The sequence below is a fragment of the Capricornis sumatraensis genome, chromosome 3 (genome assembly GCF_032405125.1).
Source record: "Capricornis sumatraensis isolate serow.1 chromosome 3, serow.2, whole genome shotgun sequence".
Taxonomy (NCBI): domain Eukaryota; kingdom Metazoa; phylum Chordata; class Mammalia; order Artiodactyla; family Bovidae; genus Capricornis; species Capricornis sumatraensis.
Genome location: NC_091071.1, coordinates 79,170,603 through 79,195,542, shown reverse-complemented (window position 1 = coordinate 79,195,542; position 24,940 = coordinate 79,170,603). Strand labels below are relative to the sequence as shown.

At 36.9% G+C, this 24,940-nt stretch overlaps 1 protein-coding gene across 3 annotated transcripts in view; it reads left to right on the top strand.

The window, feature by feature from the left end:
* SLC4A10 (solute carrier family 4 member 10) overlaps window positions 1-24,940 on the top strand; it is a 240,345-nt gene that overhangs the window by 16,026 nt on the left and 199,379 nt on the right. For 2 of the 3 annotated variants that reach the window (XM_068969333.1, XM_068969332.1), the window contains exon 2: window positions 13,393-13,474. In XM_068969333.1, the coding sequence (XP_068825434.1) occupies window positions 13,393-13,474 (82 nt within the window). Of the gene's footprint in view, window positions 1-13,392; window positions 13,475-24,940 lie in introns of those variants that run through there. The other variant, XM_068969334.1, reaches the window with a different exon arrangement.

Sequence of the window (24,940 nt, the reverse complement as noted above, 5' to 3'; positions counted from 1 at the left end):
AGGGGGTAAAATAGAATCTCTTTGGACTGAAAAGCCCAGGAACAGATCAATTCGTAAAACACATATTAAAAACAACTTCAGTAAGAATACTGTGATCCCAACTCTCCTCCATTTTGCTCCTAGAAAGTTGACAGCCAGGCCTTCATCTGCCAGGCAGGATAATAAACGATACAAGTGGACTCAACAAGCTCAGGACGAATGTCCCAGACATATTGACATCAGGTTCCCCCAAGAAACAACCAAAGCAAATCACTGTACAATATGCTCAAAGCTGACAAGTCCTATCCAAATACACAGGGCTTCCAAATTCACTTTTCTATTTCATCCTTGTACGTATGAGCAAAGAAAGCAAGACCTCTGAGGAGAACTTCTAACATAAAAGATAGAGACCAGTGAATTTTTTTTTAATTTGATATGAAAAACAAAGGTAACTAAAGAAAAAGTAAACAAGTAGAACTACATCAAATTAAAAAGCTGTAAAGGAAGCTATCAACAAAAAAATCAGGCAACCTACTGAATGCAAATCATATATCTGATAAGGGATAAATATGTAGAGAACTCACACAACTCAGTAGCAAAAAGGATTGGATTAAAAAGTGGGCAGAGCACTGGAATAGACATTTTTTTTTTCCACAGAAAATGTGTGGACACCCAACAGGTACATAAAAAGTTGCTCACTAATTATCAGGGAAATGCAAATGAAAACCAGGTAAGATATCACTTCATACCTGTTAAAATGGCTGTTATCAAAAAGCCAACAAATGGCAAGTGTTGGAGAGGATGTGGAGAAAGGGAATCCCTATGTACTGTTGGTGGAAATGTAAATTGGGGAAACCACTATGGAGACTCTTCAAAATTAGAACTACCAAATGTCCCAGCAATTCCACATCTGGGTATTTATCCAAAGAAAATGAAAGCACTAACTCAAAAGATATATATGTATGTCCTAACATTCCTGAAAGTAATGTTTATCTTATTTTAATTTTTTTTCTTTATATCCTTCATTTTCTTGGCTCAGGGTTCTTTCTTGCATCTCAGACATTCTTTCTGGGGCAGTTTTATTTCCTCCTGATGTATGTACTTAAGTTCCTTTAGAAAGGGTGCCTTAGTGATAAATTCTCTTAATTTCTATCTGTCTAAAGTATGTTTCTTGAATGTTAGCTTAACTAAATATTTACTTCTAGAGTAATGATTTTTTTCTTAGTATCCTGAATATATTATTTTACTGTCTTCTGGCTTCTATTTTTATTAGTTTGTTATTCCTTTGTAGGTAATCTTTTTTTTTCCTTGCTACTTTACAAATGTGTCATTCTGCAGTTCCACGTGATATGTGTATGTGTGAATTGTCTTTTAATTATTCTGTTTGTAATTCATTGTGATTCCTGAATCTGAGGATTCATGTCTTCTATCAATTTTGGAAGATTTTGACCTATTTTCAAACAGTTGGAGGAGGAAATGGCAACCCGCTCCAGTATTCTTGCCTGGAGAATCCCATGGATGGAGGAGCCTGGTGGGCTACAGTCCACAGGGTTGCAAAGAGTCGGACATGACCGAGCAACTTCACTTTCAGTTTACAAACAGTACTTCATTTTCTCTATTCTCATTTTCTAGAACTCCAAGTGTATGTTAGACTTTATCATATTATCCCTCATTTAAAAAATATCTACTTCTTATTTTTCACAATGTTTTTCTGTGATACATTCTGTATAATTTTTTCAGATATTTCCCCCAATTTCTTAATTGTCTCTCCAGCCCACTGTTTTACCCATTCATGGAATTTTAAATTTCAAGAATATTATATATGTGTGTGTGTGTGTATATATATATATAAAAGACCTACAAGACAGATGGAGGCTTGTAAGGCATTTTATATGCAAGTAATAAACTGTGGAAAATTCTGAAAGAGATAGGAATACCAGACCACTTGACCTGCCTCTTGAGAAACCTATATGCAGGTCAGGAAGCAGCAGTTAGAACTGGACATGGAACAACAGACTGGTTCCAAATAGGAAAAGGAGTGTGTCAAGGCTGTATATTGTCACCCTGCTTATTTAACTTCTATGCAGAGTACATCATGAGAAACGCTGGGCTGGAAGAAGCACAAGCTGGAATCAAGATTGCTGGGAGAAATATCAATAACCTCAGATATGCAGATGACACCACCCTTATGGCAGAAAGTGAAGAGGAACTAAAAAGCCTCTTGATGAAAGTGAAAGAGGAGAGTGAAAAAGTTGGCTTAAAGCTCAACATTCAGAAAACGAAGATCATGGCATCCGGTCCCATCACTTCATGGGAAATAGATGGGGAAACAGTGTCAAAATTTATTTTTCTGGGCTCCAAAATCACTGCAGATGGTGATTTCAGCCATGAAATTAAAAGATGCTTACTCCTTGGAAGAAAAGTTATGACCAACCTAGATAGCATACTGAAAAGCAGAGATATTACTTTGCCGACTAAGGTCCGTCTAGTCAAGGCTATGGTTTTTCCAGCAGTCTTGTATGGATGTGAGAGTTGGACTGTGAAGAAAGCTGAGCGCCGAAGAATTGATGCTTTTGAGCTGTGGTGTTGGAGAAGACTCTTGAGAGTCCCTTGGACTGCAACGAGATCCAACCAGTCCATTCTGAAGGAGAACAGCCCTGGGATTTCTTTGGAAGGAATGATGCTAAAGCTGAAACTCCAGTACTTTGGCCACCTCATGTGAAGAGTTGACTCATTGGAAAGGACTCTGATGCTGGATGGGACTGGGGGCAAGAGGAGAAGGCGACGACAGAGGATGAGATGGCTGGATGGCATCACCGACTCGATTGATGGACGTGAGTTTGAGTGAACTCCGGGAGTTGGTGAGGGACGGGGAGGCCTGGTGTGCTGCGATTCATGGAGTCGCAAAGAGGCGGACACGACTGAGCGACTGAACTGAACTGAACTTAATAAGAAGAGAGTAAAGACAGCATGAAGCAGCAGCAGGAAATTTAGCAGCAGTTAGCATCGTTTTTCTGGGTACAAAGTTGGGTTAATCTGGAGAAATGAGGATGTAAGAGGACTCAGTGACAAGGCAGGTGTTGAGAATTCAAAACAAGCAAACAAATCTGGAGGATCACATGGGCAAACAAGACAGAATTATAAAGAATGATTGCCCATTAGAATATTTTTGACTAATTGAAATTGTTCTTAATGTCTCATACACTTTTTATCCTTAAACCATCAGATGTAAGGCCCCCTAGGAGGCCTAACAGGAGAGATAGTATTCTTTGAATCACAGTGATGGTAATAAATACAATATTATAGGTTGTGATGAAGGTAATCCTGAGCCAGAGATAGCTTAGCTTTGCAAGATTTTCATCACTAAGCTTCTCAACATTTTAACCTTTCAGTATTTCGAGCCTGACTCTGGACTACTTCATTTCCCTGTCATAACTCTACAGTCTCTAATAGGTCTTTAAAATTTGCATGGGTGAAGTTTTCCAAGTAAAAGAGAGAAAAATCTTAAATTTCTACATGATGATTGATTAGTTTATGCCTTCTTATCCCTATTCCTATGACAGAGGGTTTTACTCTCCAATACTTAGTCTCAGTTCTATTTTTTCTTGTATGTGTAAAGATGAAATAACACATTTACTTTGCATAAGCAAATGAAACCTAATTGCCACCTCCCCAATTAGACACTTTAGAAGTGGACTTATTGCCTTTTTATTAAAAAACACTGAGAGGAGAAAGATTTCTTGTGCTACTTTAGAATAAATAAATATATTTCATATAATTCAGGTGGTACAGTGTATAAATTAGATGGATTGAATTTATATTACCATGAAATGGTATAGTCTATATTTTAAAGTAGATACAAGATTTAAATACCTAATTTCAAAATAATATGCTAGTAAAAATATATGGTTTCATTTATTTTATTGAAATATAATATACTAAGTGAAACTCAAGCTTGGTATATGCTTAGATTTCAGTTCAGCTAGTATTTATTGAACTCTTATGAAATGTTAATCTCTGAGCTAATGCTTTCTCATATATTGCACTGTGTAATACAGCATAATATAATTAGAGGTTAAACAATTAACCTTTTTCAATTTGTATAATGCTTTAGCTCACATGGAAAAATGAAAAAAAAAAAAAAAAAAAAGGATCTCTCCAGAGTAAATATGGACACATATGGTGAATAGTAACATTGAATTCAGCGTTAATTTTCACTTTTTATATCTTCACAATTTAAAATAAAAAGTAATGAGATGGATAAGAAAAGCAAGAAATTAAAATTCTGCAGGTTTTCATTGAAACAGTAGCAACCATTATTAAAGCAAAGTATGATAATAATATAGTATGTGACACATTAAAGTTATAGAAAACATGTTTTAACATTTGTGAAGTGAAATGAGCTCTCAGGTCATGTTTATAAAATACATGTGTCTGTATGTTTCTGCTACTGCTGCTGCTGCTAAGTTGCTTCAGTCGTGTCCGACTCTGTGCGACGCCATAGATGGCAGCTCATCAGGCTCCACCGTCCCTGGGATTCTCCAGGCAAGAACACTGGAGCGGGTTGCCATTCTAATTCTTAAATCAATACTGGAAAATGTTTCGTTAATATTAACCAAGATATTAATCCATAGGTTGAAAGAAACCCTGTAAACTAAATTAAAAGATAATTTCTGTGTAGAGCCTCATGGCTAGAAATATGTACACATATTACTTCTTTGCAAGTGTTTAATACTTATATTTGATTAGTTACTCTTTTTATTCCCTTTTGCACATCCAGAAGTTCATTCTATCACTTATTTTTGATTTATTTAATAAATTAAGCATTCCTGAGTTATTTATGCTACTGACAGTTCTTTGATGATTCAGTCTCCTCCCTACTATTTTTTCCTGTAATCTTCATTAGATTAGGTTAATTGTTTAAAAGTATTTTTGTTAATCATAACATTTTTTGAATTGTATGCTATTGTTACAGATTGTTTGTATACAAAAAGATTGTATATTTGTAAAAATACAGATGTGATTATTTATTTAGGTGATATGTGTTTTTTATTCAAATATAGTTGCTTTACAATGTCATATTAGTTTCAGGTGTACAGAATAGTGATTCAATATTGTTACAGATTATACTTCTTTTAAAGTTATTACAAAATAGTGGCTACATTGTCCTGTGCTGTATAATATATCTTTGTTGCTTATCGATTTTATACATAGTTCAGTTCAGTTCAGTCACTCAGTCATGTCCGACTCTTTGTGACCCCATGAACCGCAGCAGGCCAGGCCTCGCTATCCATCACCAACTCCTGGAGTCCACCAAAACCCATGTCTATCGAGTCAGTGATGCCATCCAACCGGCTCATCCCCTGTCATCCCCTTCTCCTCCTGCCCTCAATCTTTCCCAGCATCAGGGTCTTTTCCAATGAGTCAGCTTTTTGCATCAGGTGGCCAAAGAATTGGAGTTTCAGCTTCAACATCAGTCCTCCCAATGAACACCCAGGACTGATCTCCTTTAGGATGGACTGGTTGGATCTCGTTGCAGTCCAAGGGACTCTCAAGAGTCTTCTCCAACACCACAGTTCAAAAGCATCAATTCTTCAGTGCTCAGCTTTCTTCATAGTCCAATTGTCGCATCCATACATAACCACTGGAAAAACCATAGCCTTGGCTAGACAGACCTTTGTTGGCAAAGTAATGTTTCTGCTTTTTAATATGCTGTCTAGGTTGGTCATAACTTTCCTTCCAAGGAGTAAGCATCTTTTAATATCATGGCTGCAATCACTATCTGCAGTGATTTTGGAGCCCAGAAAAATAAAGTCTGACACTGTTTCCACTGTTTCCCCATCTATTTCCCATGAAGTGATGGGACTGGATTCCATGATCTTAGTTTTTTGAATGTTGAGCTTTAAGCCAACTTTTTCACTCTCCTCTCACTTTCATCGAGAGGGTCTTTAGTTCTTCTTCACTTTCTTCCATAAAGGTGGTGTTATCTACATATCTGAGGTTATTGATATTTCTCCCAGCAATCTTGATTCAAGCTTGTGATTCCTCCAGCCCAGTGTTTCTCATGGTGTACTCTGCATATAATTTAAATAAATGGGGTGACGATATACAGCCTTGACGTACTCCTTTTCCTATTTGGAACCAGTCTGTTGTTCCGTGTTCAGTTCTAACTGTTGCTTCCTGACCTGCATACAGGTTTCTCAAGAGGCGGGTCCGATAGTCTGATAGTCCCATCTCTTTAAGAATTTTCCACAGTTTATTGTGATCCACACAGTAGTTTGCATCTTATTAATTCCATACCCCTATCTTGCCTCTCCTCCTTCCTTCTCCCAATGGTAACCATTACTTTGTTTTCTGTGTGTGTGAGTCTGTTTCTGTTTTGTACTATTTGTTCATTTGCTTTATTTTCTAGATTCCACATATAAGTGAAACGTAGTATTTGTACTTCTCTGATTTATTTCACTAAGTGTAGTATACTCTAGGTCTATGCGTGCTGTTACAACTGGCAGAATTTCATTTTTTTAATGGCTGAATAATATTTCATTGTATATACATACCCCATGATCTTTATCCATTCATCTGTTGATGGACACTTGAGTTGCTTCCATATCTTAGCTAGTGTAAATAATGCTGGTAAAGCAAACTTGAGAAAAAAGAATAAAACTGGAAATGTGCATCTTGACTTCAGGCTATGCCACAAAACTTCAGAAATAAAAGCAGCATGGTACTGACACAAAAACAAACACGAAGATCAATGGAACAGAATAGAAAGCTCAGAAATAAAGCCATTGACTGATCAATTATTAATAGACTATGACAAAGGAGGCAAAAAACAATTGGAGAAAAGACAATCTCTTCAATAGGAAATGCTGGGAACCCTGGACAGGTTCATATAAAAGAATGAGATTAGAACATTCCCACACAGCATATAGAAAAACAAACTTAAAATAGATAAGACCTAAATCTAGGATTTGAAACCATAAAACTCCTAGAAGAGAACATAGGCAGAACACTCTATAACATAAATGGTAGCAATATATATATATTTTTGGATCTGTCTCCAAAGACAAGAGGAAATAAAAGCAAAAATAAACAAATATACCTAGTTGAACATTAGACAGTGTTTCTGCCAGATATTTTATAGTCAAAGTTCTCTAGGTAGGTAGCCATTTTGATTATATGTTCATCTCTACAAAACTTCATGTCATAGTATTTAATCATTAAAACAAATGTGAAATGTGAATCAGAGTCATAGCAAGAGAGATTGTCACTCAAAAAGTGTGAGAAAAAAATTTAATGGATGGACTGATTTGGATGAAATATATATACTACTATATATAAAATAGATAATTATTAAAGACCTACTGTATAGCACAGGGAACTCTACTCAGTTCTCTGTAATGACCTATATGGGAAAAGCACTGGTCTTGGCAAACACCCTCTTCCAACAACACAAGAGAAGACTCTACACATGGACATCACCAGATGGTCGACACCGAAATCAGATTGATTATATTCTTTGCAGCCAAAGATGGAGAAAAAACAAGACTGGGATCTGACTGTGGCTCAGATCATGAACTGCTTGTTGCCAAATTCAGACTGAAATTGAAGAAAGTGGAGAAAACCACTAGACCATTCAGGTATGACCTAAATCAAATCCCTTCTGATTATACAGTGGAAGTGAGAAATAGATTTAGGGACTAGATCTGATAGATAGAGTGCCTGATGAACTATGAACAGAGGTTCGTGACATTGTACAGGAGACAGGGATCAAGACCATCCCCAAGGAAAAGAAATCCAAAAAAGCAAAATGGCTGTCTGAGGAGGCCTTACAAATAGCTGTGAAAAGAGAAGTGAAAAGCAAAGGAGAAAAGGAAAGATATAAGCATCTGAATGCAGAGTTCCAAAGAACAGCAAGAAGAGATAAGAAAGCCTTCCTCAATGCTCCATGCAAAGAAATAGAGGAAAACAACAGAATGGGAAAGACTAGAGATCTCTTCAAAAAAATTAGAGTTACCGAGGGAACATTTTATGCAAAGACGGGTTCAATAAAGGACAGAAATGGTATGGACCTAACAGAAGCAGAAGATATTAAGAAGAGGTGGCAAGAATACCCAGAAGAACTGTACAAAAAAGATCTTCATGACCCAGATAACCACAGTGGTGTGATCACTCACCTAGAGCCAGACATCTTGGAATGTGAAGTCAAGTGGGCCTTAGGAAGCATCACTATGAACAAAGCTAGTGGAGGTGATGGAATTCCAGTTGAGCTATTTCAAATCCTGAAAGATGATGCTGTGAAAGTGCTGCACTCAATATGCCAGCACATTTGGAAAACGCAGCAGTGGCCACAGGACTGAAAAAGGTCAGTTTTCATTCCAATCCCCAAAACAGGCAATGCCAAAGAATGCTCGAACTACCACACAATTGCACTCATCTCACACGCTAGTAAAGTGATGCTTAAAATTCTCTAAGCCAGGCTTCAGCAATACGTGAATCGTGGACTTCCAGATATTCAAGCTGGTTTTAGAAAAGGCAGAGGAACCAGAGATCAAATTACCAACATCCATTGGATCATCGAAAAAGCAAGAGAGCTCCAGAAAATCATCTATTTCTGCTTTATTGACTATGCCAAAGCCTTTGACTGTGTGGATCACAATAAACTGTGGAAAATTCTGAAACAGATGGGAATACCAGAGCGCCTGACCTGCCTCTTGAGAAATCTGTATGCAGGTCAGGAAGCAACAGTTAGAACTGAACATGGAACAACAGACTGGTTCCAAATAGGAAAAGGAGTGTGTCAAGGCTGTATATTGTCACCCTGCATATTTATCTTATATGCAGAGTACATCATGAGAAATGGTGGGCTGGATGAAATACAAGCTGGAATCAAGATTGCCGGGAGAAATATCAATAACCTCAGATATGCAGATGACACTACCTTTATGGCAGAAAGTGAGGAAGAACTAAAGAGCCTCTTGATGAAAGTGAAAGAGGAGAGTGAAAAAGTTGGCTTAAAGCTCAACATTCAGAAAACTAAGATCATGGCATCTCGTGCCATCACTTCATGGGAAATAGATGGGGAAACAGTGGAAACAGTGTCAGACTTTATTTTTCTGGGCTCCAAAATCACTGCAGATGGTGATTGCAGCCATGAAATTAAAAGATGCTTGCTCCTTGAAAGGAAAATTATGACCAACCTAGACAGCATATTAAAAAGCAGAGACATTACTTTGTCAACAAAGGTCCATCTAGTCAGACCTATAGTTTTTCCAGTGGTCAGGTATGGATGTGAGAGTTGGACTATAAAGAAAGCTGAGTGTGGTGTTGGAGAAGATTCTTGAGAGTCTCTTGGACTGCAAGGAGATCCAACCAGTCCATCCTAAGGTAGACCAGTCCTGGGTGTTCATTGGAAGGACTGATGTTGAAGCTGAAACTCCAATCCTTTGGCCACCTGATTCGAAGAGCTGATTCATTGGAAAAGACCCTGATGCTGGGAAAGATTGAGGGCAGGAGGAGAAGGGGACGATAGAGGATGAGATTGTTGGATGGCATCACCGACTAAATGGACATGGGTTTGGGTGGACTCCGGGAGGTGGTGATGGACAGGGAGGCCTGGCCTGCTGCGGTTCATGGGGTCACAAAGAGTCAGAGATGGATGAATGACTGAACTGAACTGATATAGGAAAAGAATCTAAAGAGACTGCATATATGTATAACTGATTCACTTTGCTGTATGCCCTAAACTAATACAGCATTGTAAACCAACTATACTCCAATAAAATTTTTTTTTAAAGTGTAGGCCGGATAAAGGGTAATCCTTAATCAAATTCTAGAAATGTGTAACATCTGAAACTGTTACTACTCCTAGGCATAAAGGAGCAATAAGTAGTTAATGCAAACCAGTGAGATCTATAGCTGTATAAGTCACATGACAAGAGCTTTTTTCTTTGATAAAGGATCACAGTCTTTGCCAAACTACGGTCCAACAGGGGCTATGTTTCTCTGATCCCACTCTATAGTGCTCTGTCATTATAGGAAGCTAAAAGTCAAAGGATCCTAGTAATGCAGTCTGTAAGGAAACAGAGCATGGTAAGATTGGAAAGTGGATCTGTAAGGTTTAGTGGAGAATACATAGGTCACCATAATATCCAAATGTCTGATATTTTTTTAAAAGGCAGAAAAAGTGGTTACTTTTTTAAAAATATGGTAAATAGTTATAAGGAAGAAAAAGTTCTGAACTGAAAATGAACTGCTTTCTCCTCTATTAATCCATTTTCAAGTGAGATGAGAATTATTAGAAGGACATGAAAAAGTTTCAATTTTCCTGCCCAGAAGATTGCTGTTAGATTTTGGCTTGTAAAGCCAGAAAGGTTTATTTCACTGATGACTGTGCTCAAGAGCCATGGTAAATCAGAAAAAGGTGTTTTTGGCATACTCTTAAAGCTGATGATATTTATAAACAATTTTAGAAGAAATTTCTGTGTGAATGAGTTAGTCTGTCCCAGGGTCATAGTCTATACCAATGGTTTTCAAATTGCAGGTCACAAGCCATTTTTCAGTCCTTACATAAATGTAATGGGTAGTGACTAGGACTTCTGAATGAAGTAGTATACCCTTGAACAGAAAATATCAGAGTGCATTGTTTGTAGTAAGAATAAATGCTAGTTTGTGAAACTTTTGATTACATGTATCTGAATATGTGACTGTGTTGGGATATGTATTTTTCGCTATGGACCATGTTCCCCCGCCCAATTAAAACTCTGTTTGCTGGACTCAACCATCTTAAAACTGTTTACCCAACAGTATAGCAAAGGTGAATTGTATTGAAAGGCAGTGTAATATATTTATGTGTTGTCTCTCTAACATAGTGCTAAAATTTGCTCCTAGATGAGTAAATATTCATACATATGGAAATTAGGGCACACTAATATATATCTGATTTTCACCAGTTCTAAAGATAATGACAGTTGAAGATGAAGTAAAATTTTTGCTTATTGCTCTGTTTGATTACCACATAGACTGGACCCAGTGCCATATGTTGCTCTGCATTTCCCTATATCACACCTCATGTTTGCCTGCTCCTGGTCATATGGGGGAAGGGCACTACTATGCTAAAAGTCTTGAATAATATCAAAGCAATCTTCTGAGCTATAGCCAAAGTTGAGGAATTTCAGTATATATATTAGCATTAATCTATATCTTCAGAATTTGGGGTTGCAAATATGGAGCAACTAGGGAGTATTTAAAGAGGATAATGTGAAACTACAAAATGAGTCACTTACATTGAGTTATATTCATATTCTAGCTTCTAGTTCTTTCTCTTTTAAAGAAAAATTAAAATTAGGTCACTTCTGTTAGTAACCTGCATAGTATTTAATCAATCAGCTATTTCCTATTTAGATTCCACTTCTACTTCTGATGCAGAATTTTATTTTATCTCAATATCTTAACATTAGCTATTCAAGAAAATTAACTTTTGTATACAGAGAGTATACATGCTTTATATAAATAATGGGAAAAAGCATTCTGTTTAAGTTGAAAATTGCTTCAGGTCTTTGAAATCAAAATCAAATGTTTATGTATGGGGAAAAAGATCTTTATATATTCTATATAAAGCTTTCCATTTTGCAGTTGTTTTCAGAGCCTGCCATTTTGAGTTATAGTGGAACAGTGCTCTTTCTGACCTTTGAACAAGTATGCATGACTTAGCTTTTGGCGTTCTTCCTAACAATACCCCAGAGGGCAGAGTTGTATTCCAATGTGACATGTATTTGAAAATGTCTTGCACAGAGGATAAATTTCATTTGTAAATGTATCAAGAGCAGATTCAAAATAGGCTGAAGCTTGCATTTATTTGGTTCAAGAAAATGATATGTCTCGACTTTGGCTATTGCTATTATTGCTTAAACCAACAGATTTTCTTAAACCTTGCCAAACAGAAGAGCAATGGGTTCTGAAATCTATCTTCATTTTAATTCTTTTTCTCATTATATTGTAAGTTTCTTTAATTCTAATTTCAAAGACTTTACCCTGCCTTGTGTCAGCACAAGTTGTCAGAAAGACAACAGGGTATAAAGCGTGTCCTTCTGCTACATATTTTGCTGCATTTGAAGCATATGAGAGCTGATCTTTTTGGATTGAAATATGTCTATAATCTGGGTTTCCCTGGTGGTTCAGATGGTAAAGAATCTTGCAGGAGACCTGGGTTCAGTTCCTGGTTCAGGAAGATCCCCTGGAGAAGGGAATGGCAACCCACCAGTATTCTTGCCTGGAGAATCCTATGGACAGAGGAGCCTGGTGGGCTATAGTCCAAGGGGTTGCAGAGTCAGACATGACTGACTGACTAACACTTTCACTTTTCCCATGTCTGTAATCCTACAACTGAAAGTACTGATTTGCTGAACGTGGAGGACAAATCTTTATTAAGATTATGATCAGGAATTAAAAGACTTTCAAAGAAGAAACAAAAATATTTTACTTTTCTAATAGTTATAAACTTGAATAAGCTTAGACATAGATCTTGAAACATTCATTCAAATTTATTCTACCTTTCATTTCTCCTTTTGTGCCCAGTGTTCACTTTTAAGGCAGTTTTTACATAGATGTTCACCACCAGATACAAGTTGTAAATAATCTGTATTTCTCCTCATTCAGTATTTTGTATTTTGTATTTTGTCCATCCTACATGGTCAAACTGGAATATACTCACACCTCCCCCATTATTTTACTGAATACCTAATCACTGAGTCTGCTGGTTTGAGTATGTGTACAGTGTTCAAAATACAGAACCTATGTCCAGTTCTTCTAAATAGGTAAGAAAATTTAGAGAAACTGAATGAAGGTTTAATGCATATGATTGTAATTTAGTTTAGTTTGAATAAAATGCATTATACTGAAGTAAAGTCACTAGAGTTGTAGTTTATGTAGTAATTACTACTAATTGCTTTCAAGAGGTTAGTTCTCCTCAGCCATGTTTATAATGGCAATGGAATTATTTGTCCCTGCCATAGCATTAGTGGTGTTAATATTAATGATTTTCATATTTCTTTTGTACAGTTCAAAATGTCATCTTGTTAACAAGAATTCTTTATCAGAGATAAAAATGCATGTTACTAAATTGACAGGATAACTATTTTCTATTTTTCATCTCACTAACAAATGATGCCAACTAGAAGGTTTGACTGCCCTCAGTTTCATGGAAAATCAAGCGACATTCCTTCTCTGAATGTGTGGTCAAATTAGTCTTTTCTTTTGTAAACTAACACTTGATAATCAAACAGAATAGTCATATGCAAGTAGGTTTATGTTAATGAATTAGACCTCTAAATTATCAGGTGACATTGAAATTTATTTTCTGAAATTAAGAGAATATATAGTGCTATCATTTAGTCTTCTTTCTCTCTCTTCCAGAGAAATGATGAAGAAGCAGTTGTGGATAGAGGTGGAACTCGTTCTATTCTCAAAACACACTTTGAGAAAGAAGATTTAGAAGGTAAGACTTTTGGGGGGAAGGGGATACTTGTTGGTATTTCAAAGAAATGTGAAGTTTTCGTAATGTGGAGAACGGCAAAAGTTGAACTCAGAGTAGTGGTGGTGGTGGAACATGGATATGACGGTTTTGGTGTAGTCTGGAGAGCCAATAGGCAGTCCTGCAAACAATGAGAGCATTAATTCATTCAACAGACCTTTATTGAACCTCTCCTGTATTCCTATACTATATTGTGTGCCAGTCTTTCAGTAACCCTTGCTTCAAGGAGTTAAAATTAATTGGGAAATGAAAAGAAAAAAATTATGACAGACTAGCCACTCCAGTGTTCTTGCCTGGAGAATCCCAGGGATGGGGGAGCCTGGTGGGCTGCCATCTATGGGCTTGCATAGAGTCGGACACAACTGAAGCGACTTAGCAGCAGCATCTTGGGTGGGGCTGCGTGACAGAGGAGGACAGGAGAAGCATCTCACTGTGTTGTCAGAGTAGACTGTCACTGGGAGATAAGGACAATTGGTGTTCTAGTTTTATTGTGATATCTGTGAGAGAGGGCTCAAGGTGTCATTTGTGTGACCAGATAATTCAACAGGGAGATTCTGAACCAGAATATCCTGGGTTTAAATATCAGCTCTGTTCCTTATATGCTACAGAACCTTTAGCTAGTTAATTAGTTAGCTTCTCTGTGGCTTCTCTAGTGGCTCAGATGGTAAAGCATCTACCCGCAATGCAGGAAACTCAAGTTCAATCTCTGAATCAGGAAGAGCCCCTGGAGAAGGAAAGGGCAACCCACTCCAGGACCTAGCCTAGAAAATTCAGTGGAGGGAGGAGACTGGCAAAGAGTCGGACATGACTGAGAGACTTCACTTTCACTTTCTCAGTTTTTTTCTCTGTTGTTAAAATAAAGATAACAATAGAATGTGTTTCCTAAAGTTCTTGTGAGGAAAAAGGGAAAAATACTTAGAATAGTACCTGGTGCAAGAGTTACATAAGTGTTGGCAATTTTTCAGTTCAGTTCAGTCACTCAGTCATGTCTGACTCTTTGCGATCCCATGGACTGCAGCACTCCAGGCTTCCCTGTCCATCACAAACTCCCAGAGCTTACTCAAACTCATATCCATTGAGTTGGTGATGCCATCCAGCCATCTCATTCTCTGTCGTCCTCTTCTCCTCCTGCCTTCAATTTTTCCCAGCATCAGGGTTTTCTCCAATGAGTCAGCTCTTTGCATCAGGTGGCCAAAGGACTGGAGTTTCAGATTCAGCATCAGTCCTTCCAGTGAAAATTCAGGGTTGATTTCCTTTAGGATGGACTGGTTGAATCTCCTTGCCATCCAAGGGACTTTCCAGTCTTTTCCAACACTACAGTTCAAAAGCATCAATTCTTTGTGCTCAGCTTTCTTTATAGTCCAATTCTCACATCCATACATGACTACTGGAAAAACCATAGCATTGACTAGACGGACCTTTGTTGGCAAAGTAACATCTCTGCTTTTGAGTATGCTATCTAGGTTGGTCATAACTTTCCTTCCAAGGAACAAACATCTTTTAATCTCATGGCTGCAATCACCATCTGCAGTGATTTTGGAGCCCCCCCCAAATAGTCTGTCACCGTTTCCACTGTTTCCCATCTATTTGCCATGAAGTGATGGGACCAGATGCCATGATCTTCGTTTTCTGAATGTTGAGCTTTAAGCCAACTTTTTCACTCTCCTCTTTCACTTTCAACAAGAGGCTTTTTAGTTCTTCTTCACTTTCTGCCATAAGGGTGGTGTCATCTGCATATCTGAGCTTATTGATATTTCTCCCAGCAATCTTGATTCCAGCTTGTGCTTCTTCCAGCCCAGCGTTTCTCATGATGTACTCTGCATAGAAGTTAAATAAGCAGGGTGACAATATACAGCCTTGACGTACTCCTTTTCCTATTTGGAACCAGACTGTTGTTCCATGTCCAGTTCTAACTGTTGCTTCCTGAACTGCATACAGGTTTCTCAAGAGGCAGATCAGGTGCTCTGGTATTCCCATCTCTTGAAGAATTTTCTGCAGTTTATTGTGATCCACACAGTCAAAGGCTTTGGCATAGTCAATAAAGCAGAAATAGATGTTTTTCTGGAACTCTCTCGCTTTTTCGATGATCCAGCAGATGTTGGCAATTTGATCTCTGGTTCCTCTGCCTTTTCTAAAACCAGCTTGAATATCTGTAAGTTCACGGTTTATGTACTTTGAAGCCTGGCTTGGAGAATTTTGAGCAGTACTTTACTAGTGTGTGAGATGAGTGCAACTGTGTGATTGTTTGAGCATTGTTTGGCAATTATTCAGTTCAGTTCAGTTCAGTTCAGTCACTCAGTTGTGTCCGACTCTTTGTGACCCCATGAATCGCAGCATGCCAGGCCTCCCTGTCCATCACCATCTCCCGGAGTTCACCCAGACTCACGCCCATCGAGTCCTTGATGCCATCCAGCCATCTCATCCTGGGTCGTCCCCTTCTCCTCCTGCCTCCAATCTCTCCCAGCATCAGAGTCTTTTCCAATGAGTCAACTCTTCGCATGAGGTGTCCAAAGTACTGGAGCTTCAGCTTTAGCATCATTCCTTCCAAAGAAAGCCCAGGGTTGACCTCATTCAGAATGGACTGGTTGGATCTCCTTGCAGTCCAAGAGACTCTCAAGAGTCTTCTCCAACACCACAGTTCAAACGCATCAATTCTATGGCACTCAGCCTTCTTCACAGTCCAACTCTCACATCCATACATGGCCACAGGAAAAACCATAGCCTTGACTAGGCAGACCTTAGTTGGCAAAGTAATGTTTCTGCTTTTGAATATGCTATCTAGGTTGCTCATAACTTTTCTTCCAAGGAGTAAGCGTCTTTTAATTTCATGGCTGCAATCACCATCTGCAGTGATTTTGGAGCCCCAAAAAATGAAGTCTGACACTGTTTCTACTGATTCCCCATCTCTTTCCCATGAAGTGATGGGACCGGATGCCATGATCTTTGTTTTCTGAATGTTGAGCTTTAAGCCAACTTTTTCACTCTCCTCTTTCACTTTCATCAAGAGGCTTTTTAGTTCTTCTTCACTTTCTGCCATAAGGGTGGTGTCATCTGCATATCTAAGGTTATTGATATTTCTCCCGGCAATCTTGATTCCAGCTTGTGCTTCTTCCAGTCCAGCGTTTCTCATGATGTACTCTGCATAGAAGTTAAATAAGCAGGGTGACAATATACAGTCTTGACACACTCCTTTTTCTATTTGGAACCAGTCTGTTGTTCCGTGTTCAGTTCTAACTGTTGCTTCCTGACCTGCATACAGATTTCTCAAGAGGCAGGTTAGGTGGTCTGGTATTCCCATCTCTTTCAGAATTTTCCACAGTTTATTGTGATCCACACAGTCAAAGGCTTTGGCATAGTCAATAATACCACAATTTATGTGTACACACCGTTAGTTGATTTTTTTTATATTAAGAACATTCAGTTAGAAAATTAGGGAAGAAAATAGGTTACTACAGTGCAATTTCTACAGACTTTCAAATACAGCTGTACTTCCAAAATCTTGGAATTAATAGCACTCAAAATTCCTTGGCCTTCTGTTTATCAAGCAGCAGGGTGTTTAGCAAACAGAGGGCTAGACGGAAACTCAAGAGACCTATATTTTAGCTTTGACCTTGTACTAAAGTGTATAGTTTTAGGCTGAGCCATTAAACCTACCAAACAATGAAGGGGGTGAAACAGACAATGATTATTACTAGTGGGATACAAGGTATATGATATTTTTCATCTCTTTGTTAAAAAGTGATACCCAAATCATCTGAAGTAAAATGAATTGGAGATAGCTCTTAATAATCTACTGCAGTCTAAAGTGTTTATTCCCCTTAAGAATTGTAATGTAGCCACTTAAATTACAATTAAATTCATTATTCTTGGGTCTTAACTTTAGCTACAACAATTAAATAAGACAAGAGGTAATATACTATCTAGAGACAACTTTCAAACTATACCTACTCTATGCCTGACATTTTGCTTGATTCACAGAAAACCCTCGAGGTCTAGAAAGTTTATACTTAATGGGTGGGCTCAGTAATTTGGATGCTATCCATATTTATTATATAAGTTGAAATGAGCAGAAACTTGAAAAATCTAACCCAGTAATGAGTAATATAAAGGTAATTTTTCTTTAGATTTGAAATGCTATTGCTTTTTTCTCAGCAGTGTATTTACTGTCCTGCTTAAGTTGTACCATGACTTAAACTATGCTTATAGTCACTAAACTCACATAAGAAAACCTAACAAAACAAGAATTTAGTGTAAGAATATACTCCATTCCAGGGAAAAATCATCTTGCGTTTAAAGATTATGGTTGATAATCCACATACAGATAAATGGAAGTTAACAGTTAGTAATTTATAAATGGGGCTTCCCTGGTAGCTCAGAAGGTAAAGCATCTGCCTGCAATGCAGGAGACCTGGGTTCGATCCCTGGGTCAGGAAGGATTCCCTGGAGAAGGAAATTTATTAATAGCTAAAGTAAAATGGTGAAGGGTCCCTTTGAATGGAAAATACATAATGCTAAAATAAGATTTACTAAGGTCATTTTAGTTATTGTGTTAACATATATTACATACATTTCCTTTTACTGGGAATGATTAGGAAATGCACATAATAGTGCACAATGCTTTAAAAGAGATTTCTGCTTGAAAAACCACAATTGGATTAAATCATATTTGTTTCATTTGCTGATGTCTATAGTGGGAATTTTAATACCAGAAGTGAATAATTGTGACCAAGTCACTGGTGATTGAAAATAACACCACAGAATGCAAACTTAATATTATATTACAGAATTTTAAAAAATGAAGAAAACCTTATTTATGTTGGTTTTATAAGTATTTGTTTTGCTCCCAGATCATAGTGAGTAGATAAATATTCCAGCATTTGAGGATGCTGTAGAGGATTCTGTTGTGATGCATGCAAAGAATAAACAAATCTGTTAGTGATTCCCAAGTTGATTACCCTGCATCAGAAAATAATGCAGGAGCAATGGTTCAGAAAAAATCATGGTTCAGAAAAAATCAACTGGCAGCATAATATATTGTAACATGGGTAAGGCAAGAGCACCAGACGGAAAGGTGGCATTACTGAGGATAATGGAGGGAGTATGGTAGTTTCTCCTTTTGTGTAATTAAAAGGAAAAGACGAGAGTGACAATTTCTAAGAGCTTCTTTAGTAACATAGATAAAATATACCAACAGATACTTACTTGAAATGAAATAGAAGTTCTTTGTGGTAAAAAAGCCTAACATAAAATTTATCATCATAACCAGTTCTAAGTGTACAGTTCAGTGTTGTTAAACCTATTCACAATGTTGTATAAGCCATCTCCAGAACTTTTTCATCCTCAAAACGGAAATTCTGTAAAACAACAGCTCCCCATTTCTTTCTCCCCTGGCAACCACCATTTTACCTTCTGTTTCTATGAATTTGGCTACCATTATACACCTCATGTAAGTGAGCTCATGCAGTATTTGTCTTTTTTGACTGATTTATTTCACTTAGCATAATGTCTTGAAGGCTTATCTATGTTGTAGCATGTGTTAGACTTACTTTCCTTCTGAAGACTGAGTAATATCCACTGTATGTATATACTACATTCTATTTATCCACTCATCTATTATGAACATAATTGCTTTCATCTCTTTGCTGTTGTGAGCAGTGCTGTTATGAGCATGAATATGCAGATATTTCTTTGGGACCCTGCTTTCAATTCTTTTGAGTATATACCCCTACGTGGACTTGCTGGATTCTAGGGTCAATCCTAAAGGAGTATCCATTGGAAAAATATCCATTGGAATATCCTGAATATTTAATCCTGAATATCCATTGGAAAATCTATGATACTTTGGCTACCTGATGCAAAGAGCTGACTCGTTGGAAAAGATCTTGATGCTGTGAAAGATTGAAGGCTAAAGGAGAAGTGGGTGGCAGAGAATGAGATGGTTAGATGGTATCACCAACTCAGTGGACACGAATCTGAGCAAACTCTGGAGAGAGTGGAGGACAGAGAAGCCTCCACTATGTACTGTGGTCCATGGGGCTGCAAAGAGTCGTATACAATTTAGAGACTGAACAACAACAAGGGTCATTCCGTTTTTAATTTTTAGAGGAATTGTCATTTTGTTTTTCATAGCTCATGCACAATTTTACATTCCCACCAAACTGCATTAGGGTTCCATTTTTTTAAAACCTCCTCACTAATACAGTTTTCCAAGTTTTCTTGATAGTAGCCATCCTAATGGATGTGAGGTGATTTCTCATTGTGGTTTTCATTTGCATTTTCCTAATGATCGGTGGTATTAAACATCTTCTCATATGCTTGTTGGCCATTTGTGTGTCATCTTTGGAGAAGTGTCTATTCAAGTCTTTTGTGCATTGTTTGAGTTTTTAATGTTGTTGTTGATACATGATTTGTAAATATTTTCTCTTGTTCAGTAGATTGCCCCTTCTCTCTGTTGACTGTGTCCTTTGGTACACATAAAATTTTAATGTTTTGATGTAGTCCAGTTTGTCTAGTTTTGCTTTTGTTGCCTATGTTTTTGGTGTTATTTTCAAGAAATACTTGCCAAATCCAATGTCATAAAGCTTTTTCCTATGTTTACTTCTAATTTATAGTTTTGGGTCTTACCTTTAGTTCTTTGATTCATTTTGAGTTAGTTTCTGTATATGGCATAGAATGCTTGCCCTTTTATCTTTCATGTTCCTTTGTTGCCTAACTTTATACTTGTTACAGCTTGCATTCTTCCTCACAGGTTAAACTTTACCCCAAATCATTGATATATATAAATAAATTCTTTAGTGAGTGAGATACAATTTGTTTTCTGTGTTTTTAGCACATATTTCTAAAATAATACCTGCTATTTTCTACAGCTTGAGAACATATAGGAGGCAGTAAAACCTTAAGAATATTATTAGCAACTTTGTGTTCAAAACATTTTAGTTGTTCCATACCAAATTGGGGGCTTCCCAGGTGGCTCAGTGGTAAAGAATCCACCTGCAGTGCAGGAGACCTAGGTTTGATACCTGGGTTGGGAAGATCACCTGGGGGAGGGCATGGAAACCCACTCCAGTATTCTTGCCTGGAAAATCCCCATGGACAGGGGAGCCTGGTGGGCCACAGTCCACAGGGTTGCAAAGAGTCATTCACGACTGAGCAACTAAGCACACGAATTGGGAACTTCCCAGGTGGCTCAGTGATAAAGAATCCACCTGCAATGCTGGAGATGCAGATTAGATCCTGGGTTGGGAAGAGCCCCTGGAGAGGGAAAAGGCAACCCACTTCAGTATTCTTGCCTAAACAGAAATCCCATGGACAGAGAAGCCTGGCGGACTACAGTCTGTGGAGTTGCAAAGAGTCAGACACGACTTCGTGACTAAACAACAACAATACCAAATTGGTGCCTTCTCATCTTCTCCACCAGAGAAGGCAATGGCACCCCACTCCAGTACTCCTGCCTGGAGAATTCCATGGATGGAGGAGCCTGGTGGGCTACAGTCCATGGGGTCACTAAGAGTCAGACACGACTGAGCGACTTAACTTTGACTTTTCACTTTAACGCATTGGAGAAGGAAATGGCAACCCACTCCAGTGTTCTTGCCTGGAGAAACCCAGGGATCAGGGAGCCTGGTGGGCTGCCGTCTATGGGGTTGCACAGAGCTGGACACAACAGAAGTGACTTAGCAGCAGCAGCAGCATCTTCTCCACAAAGAATAGAATGTTCATTCTGCCCACCCGTTAGTGTTACTTGATCCCTCCTGGCAGAATAATTATCTTCCTCCTTCAGATAACTCTTTCTGAATTTACATAATTTCATATATTATTATTACGTATATATTTCTTATCATTCTTATTTGATTGCAAGCTTGTTCAGGAACAAATCTTTGTCTTACCTGTTATTTGCATTATATCATGGTATCTATCCAGCACTTTTTCTTATACTCGATAGATACTAAAAAATGTGTTGCATTGAATCTCATTTATATGTAATTCAATAATATGTCACTAAACATGTAAGAAGTTAAGTTTATGTAATATAATTAGATGCATAATCAACACTCATCAAATATTTAATTACCTTTCAAACATTTAACGTGTAAATACAGGAGGTTCTGATTATGCACTGTACTAAGATAAATAAAACTAGTTACATCTTAATTGGATGTGCAGGAATTCATAAATTTTAGTTTAATGGAAAAGTTAAGCTAATATTTAAATCTTGGCCTACAAATTAAATTAAAAAGACATTTTGTTTATTTTATGTTGCTTTTAGCAGAGAGAAAAATACTTTTAAGTCATGGATTTAATAGAGAAAATTATACCTATATCTTGATATTCTTTTGCTCACTTTATTTTAGACAAAAAATTAGGTTTACTAGTTTATTTCTTTTAGGACCATTCGATATATTGTGGACCCAAAGTCCAGAGAAAATATAAGTAAAATACATAGTGCAAAGCTGTCATGCAACATAATTTTATCAGTGATAATACCTTCCCACTTTCTTCATTTCACCTAATGCATTCCTGTGCTCTTAAGATAACTAAAATGCTTTTCTGACCATAATTATTGTAATGTCAAAAGTATTTTTCACTAAAAAACAGAAGATAAGTTCTGATTCTATGATAATGATACGATATTTTTCAACCAAAGTAAAAAATAACTTAAAAAATAAAGAAAAATCCAAAATTTAGGCTTACATATTTTTCTTTCTGATTTTTTAATCTCCCAAAATTGCCGTCAGAAGGCAAAAATGAATTCTGGTGAGAGAAACAAAAGTTGGCTTCAGAGAGATTGAGATGGGCTTAGAAGGATGAATGAGAGTTCTGAGGACAAAGAAGGAAGGATTGATCATATTCTGGGAATGGCAAATATGGTGTGGCTAACACACTGGAATTGTGTACGTGGAGGTAAGGAGTGACTGGAAATGAAGTTTAAATATTTGCATAAGGTAAGTCAAATAATGAAGAATGAATTAAAATTTTAGTTACTCAGTGTGATAAGTGCTATTATCATCTCAATTTTATGGATAAAGAAACCAAAGCCCAAAAGATTGGGCTGCCCAAGTCCTGACTAGCAAGTGTAAGAGCAGGGATTCAGACACTCAGGGGTCTGGGCTTTTAACACCTAGATGTAAACATAATGTGGAGACTTGTTTTTTAGGTGACTGAATGGGGCAAGATGTGTATTAACTGGAAGACTGGGGCATATTTACTCAATCATAACTATTTTTAAAAAGTTGAGATTATCCAATGAAGCAATAAAGAATTTGTTAGTACCTGTATTGCAATAGCTTTCCAAATAATTTTGCCAAAATTTGAAAAATTTAAAACTAGTAAATTCCCATTAGACTGATTCATTTCCACAAAAGGAAGAGCTCTGTCCCATTGGAGACAATTTTTAATGTAACCTCATGTTCTCTTATTTTAAATTCTTGTCTCTGCTGTACCACAGAATGAATAATCTTATTGTTTCGTTATTTCAAATGTCTTTTATTTGAAAAAGAAAGAACCATTTTTCCTGCTATTTTTGTTTGCTAGCTTTTGTGCAATTTAATATTGTGATACAGGTTCAAAGTCACTTGATGGAGAAATTCTAACTGGTATTTGGTCCATTAGTAATAATTAATGGAGTTAATTAACTACATAGGATCCATTTAAAATTGTACATTCTGCCTGCCAAACACTTTAGATATTTGAGGATGGAAATTGGGCAGATAGTCTAATAGTTAAGATACCAGAAAAAAAAAAAGATAGCCAGTAGTAAATTTTATTTCCTAATTGACTATCTTGGCCACCTATGTGCATTTCACAATGAATTGTTTTATTTTTCTCCTGGATATCCTAAAAATAAAAACTAAATAAGACAATATTTATTTTTAAACAGTCTAATAGTGGAATTACTTTGATTCCTAAAATTAACTCCCAGGTGAGCTATACATCATGTTCCATGTTTCTTCATACTAATTGTTCCACATGAATTTTGTGTGACCCACATCTTTATTTTGATATATAAATTTATTTGTGATATTTTTTCTATTTGCAGTGGTAGCTTGATAGTTATTTATAGTCTATTTTTAGAGTATATTGTAAATTTTAAAGATCTATTTTTCTAAATTTGGTCATGGCTTATTAGATCATTCACAAATAGTTATATCATTTGCAAGTATGTCCTTGCATGAGGATAGTAATAGTAACAAATATTATAATGTGTATATGTGACTAAGAAATCCAGCAAACTTATGGTTTCATAATTTAGGAGTCCTTGTTGTATTTTTTCCATCCCTAGTTTACGATGTCAGTTTTTAGGGAGCTGATTTTAGAATAAGAGCATATATTCTTAATCTCCCTCATTATTCCTTATAAATCTGTCTCTGTTTACTACCTGTTCTCTACTTATCAAAGGCACAGTACAGACTTGAAGTATTTTCTATGTATTGTGACCTAAGACATATCCTTTGTGAATAAGGAGAACTGTATGTTTGTGTGTGTATATGTAAAATTTTCAGTCATTTGCTATTTTAGTGATATAATAGATGAAAAGAAATCCATTTTCATTACCTTAAATATAATCCTATAAATATTAAAATAGGGTATTTTGCAGCAACGAATTTATTGCTTTAATCCTTCTATATTTTTCTTCAGAAATATTTAATACTTTGAAGACAAACCACAAATGACTAAAGCTTCTTAATAGTTTATATTAACACTATACTTCTGAGTTTTCCAGACATCTGAGACTTAAATGAGTTGATTATTTAGTTATACGGTTTCATAATGTGGGAGTAGTATTCTGAAAGTGACATTGTGAAGGAATCAATTTAGTCTACTTGATTAAATTCTTCAATCTCTATTTCCACTAGCTTCCCTCTAGAGCTATCCTACTTTAAAACCCACTGGCTGCATGTGATTGGAACCTCCACAGGTTATCCCCTCACAATTGAAGCACAGGTGGGCTACCAATCAATTTGGACTTCCCTTGTGAAGTCATCATCATTCACCAATATTAATTGCGTGCTAATGGTATACAAGCAGTGAGCAAAACTTCTGCTTTATGCTCTTTATTTTCAAAGGTGGTTTACATACTGGTGCTATCAAAAGGGCACTTGACTTCTAAACTTCCTTGGGAAAAATTACAGTGGCCACCTTGCACATAAATGTTTACATTTAAAATATAAACTGCAATAAATATTGATGAGAGTAAGTGTTAAATAGTAATTGAAAGAGGTGATGTTCTTAAATTTCTGGATTTTTTTGTTGTTCAGTTGCTAAGTTGTGTACGACTCTTTATGACCTCATGGGGTCTTTATGACCCCAGCACTCCAGAATTCCCTGTGCTTCACTGTCTTCTGGGGTTTGTTCAGATTTATGTCCACTGGGTCTGTGATGCTATGTAACCATCTCATCCTCTTACTGCCCTCCTCTCCTTTTGCCCTCAAT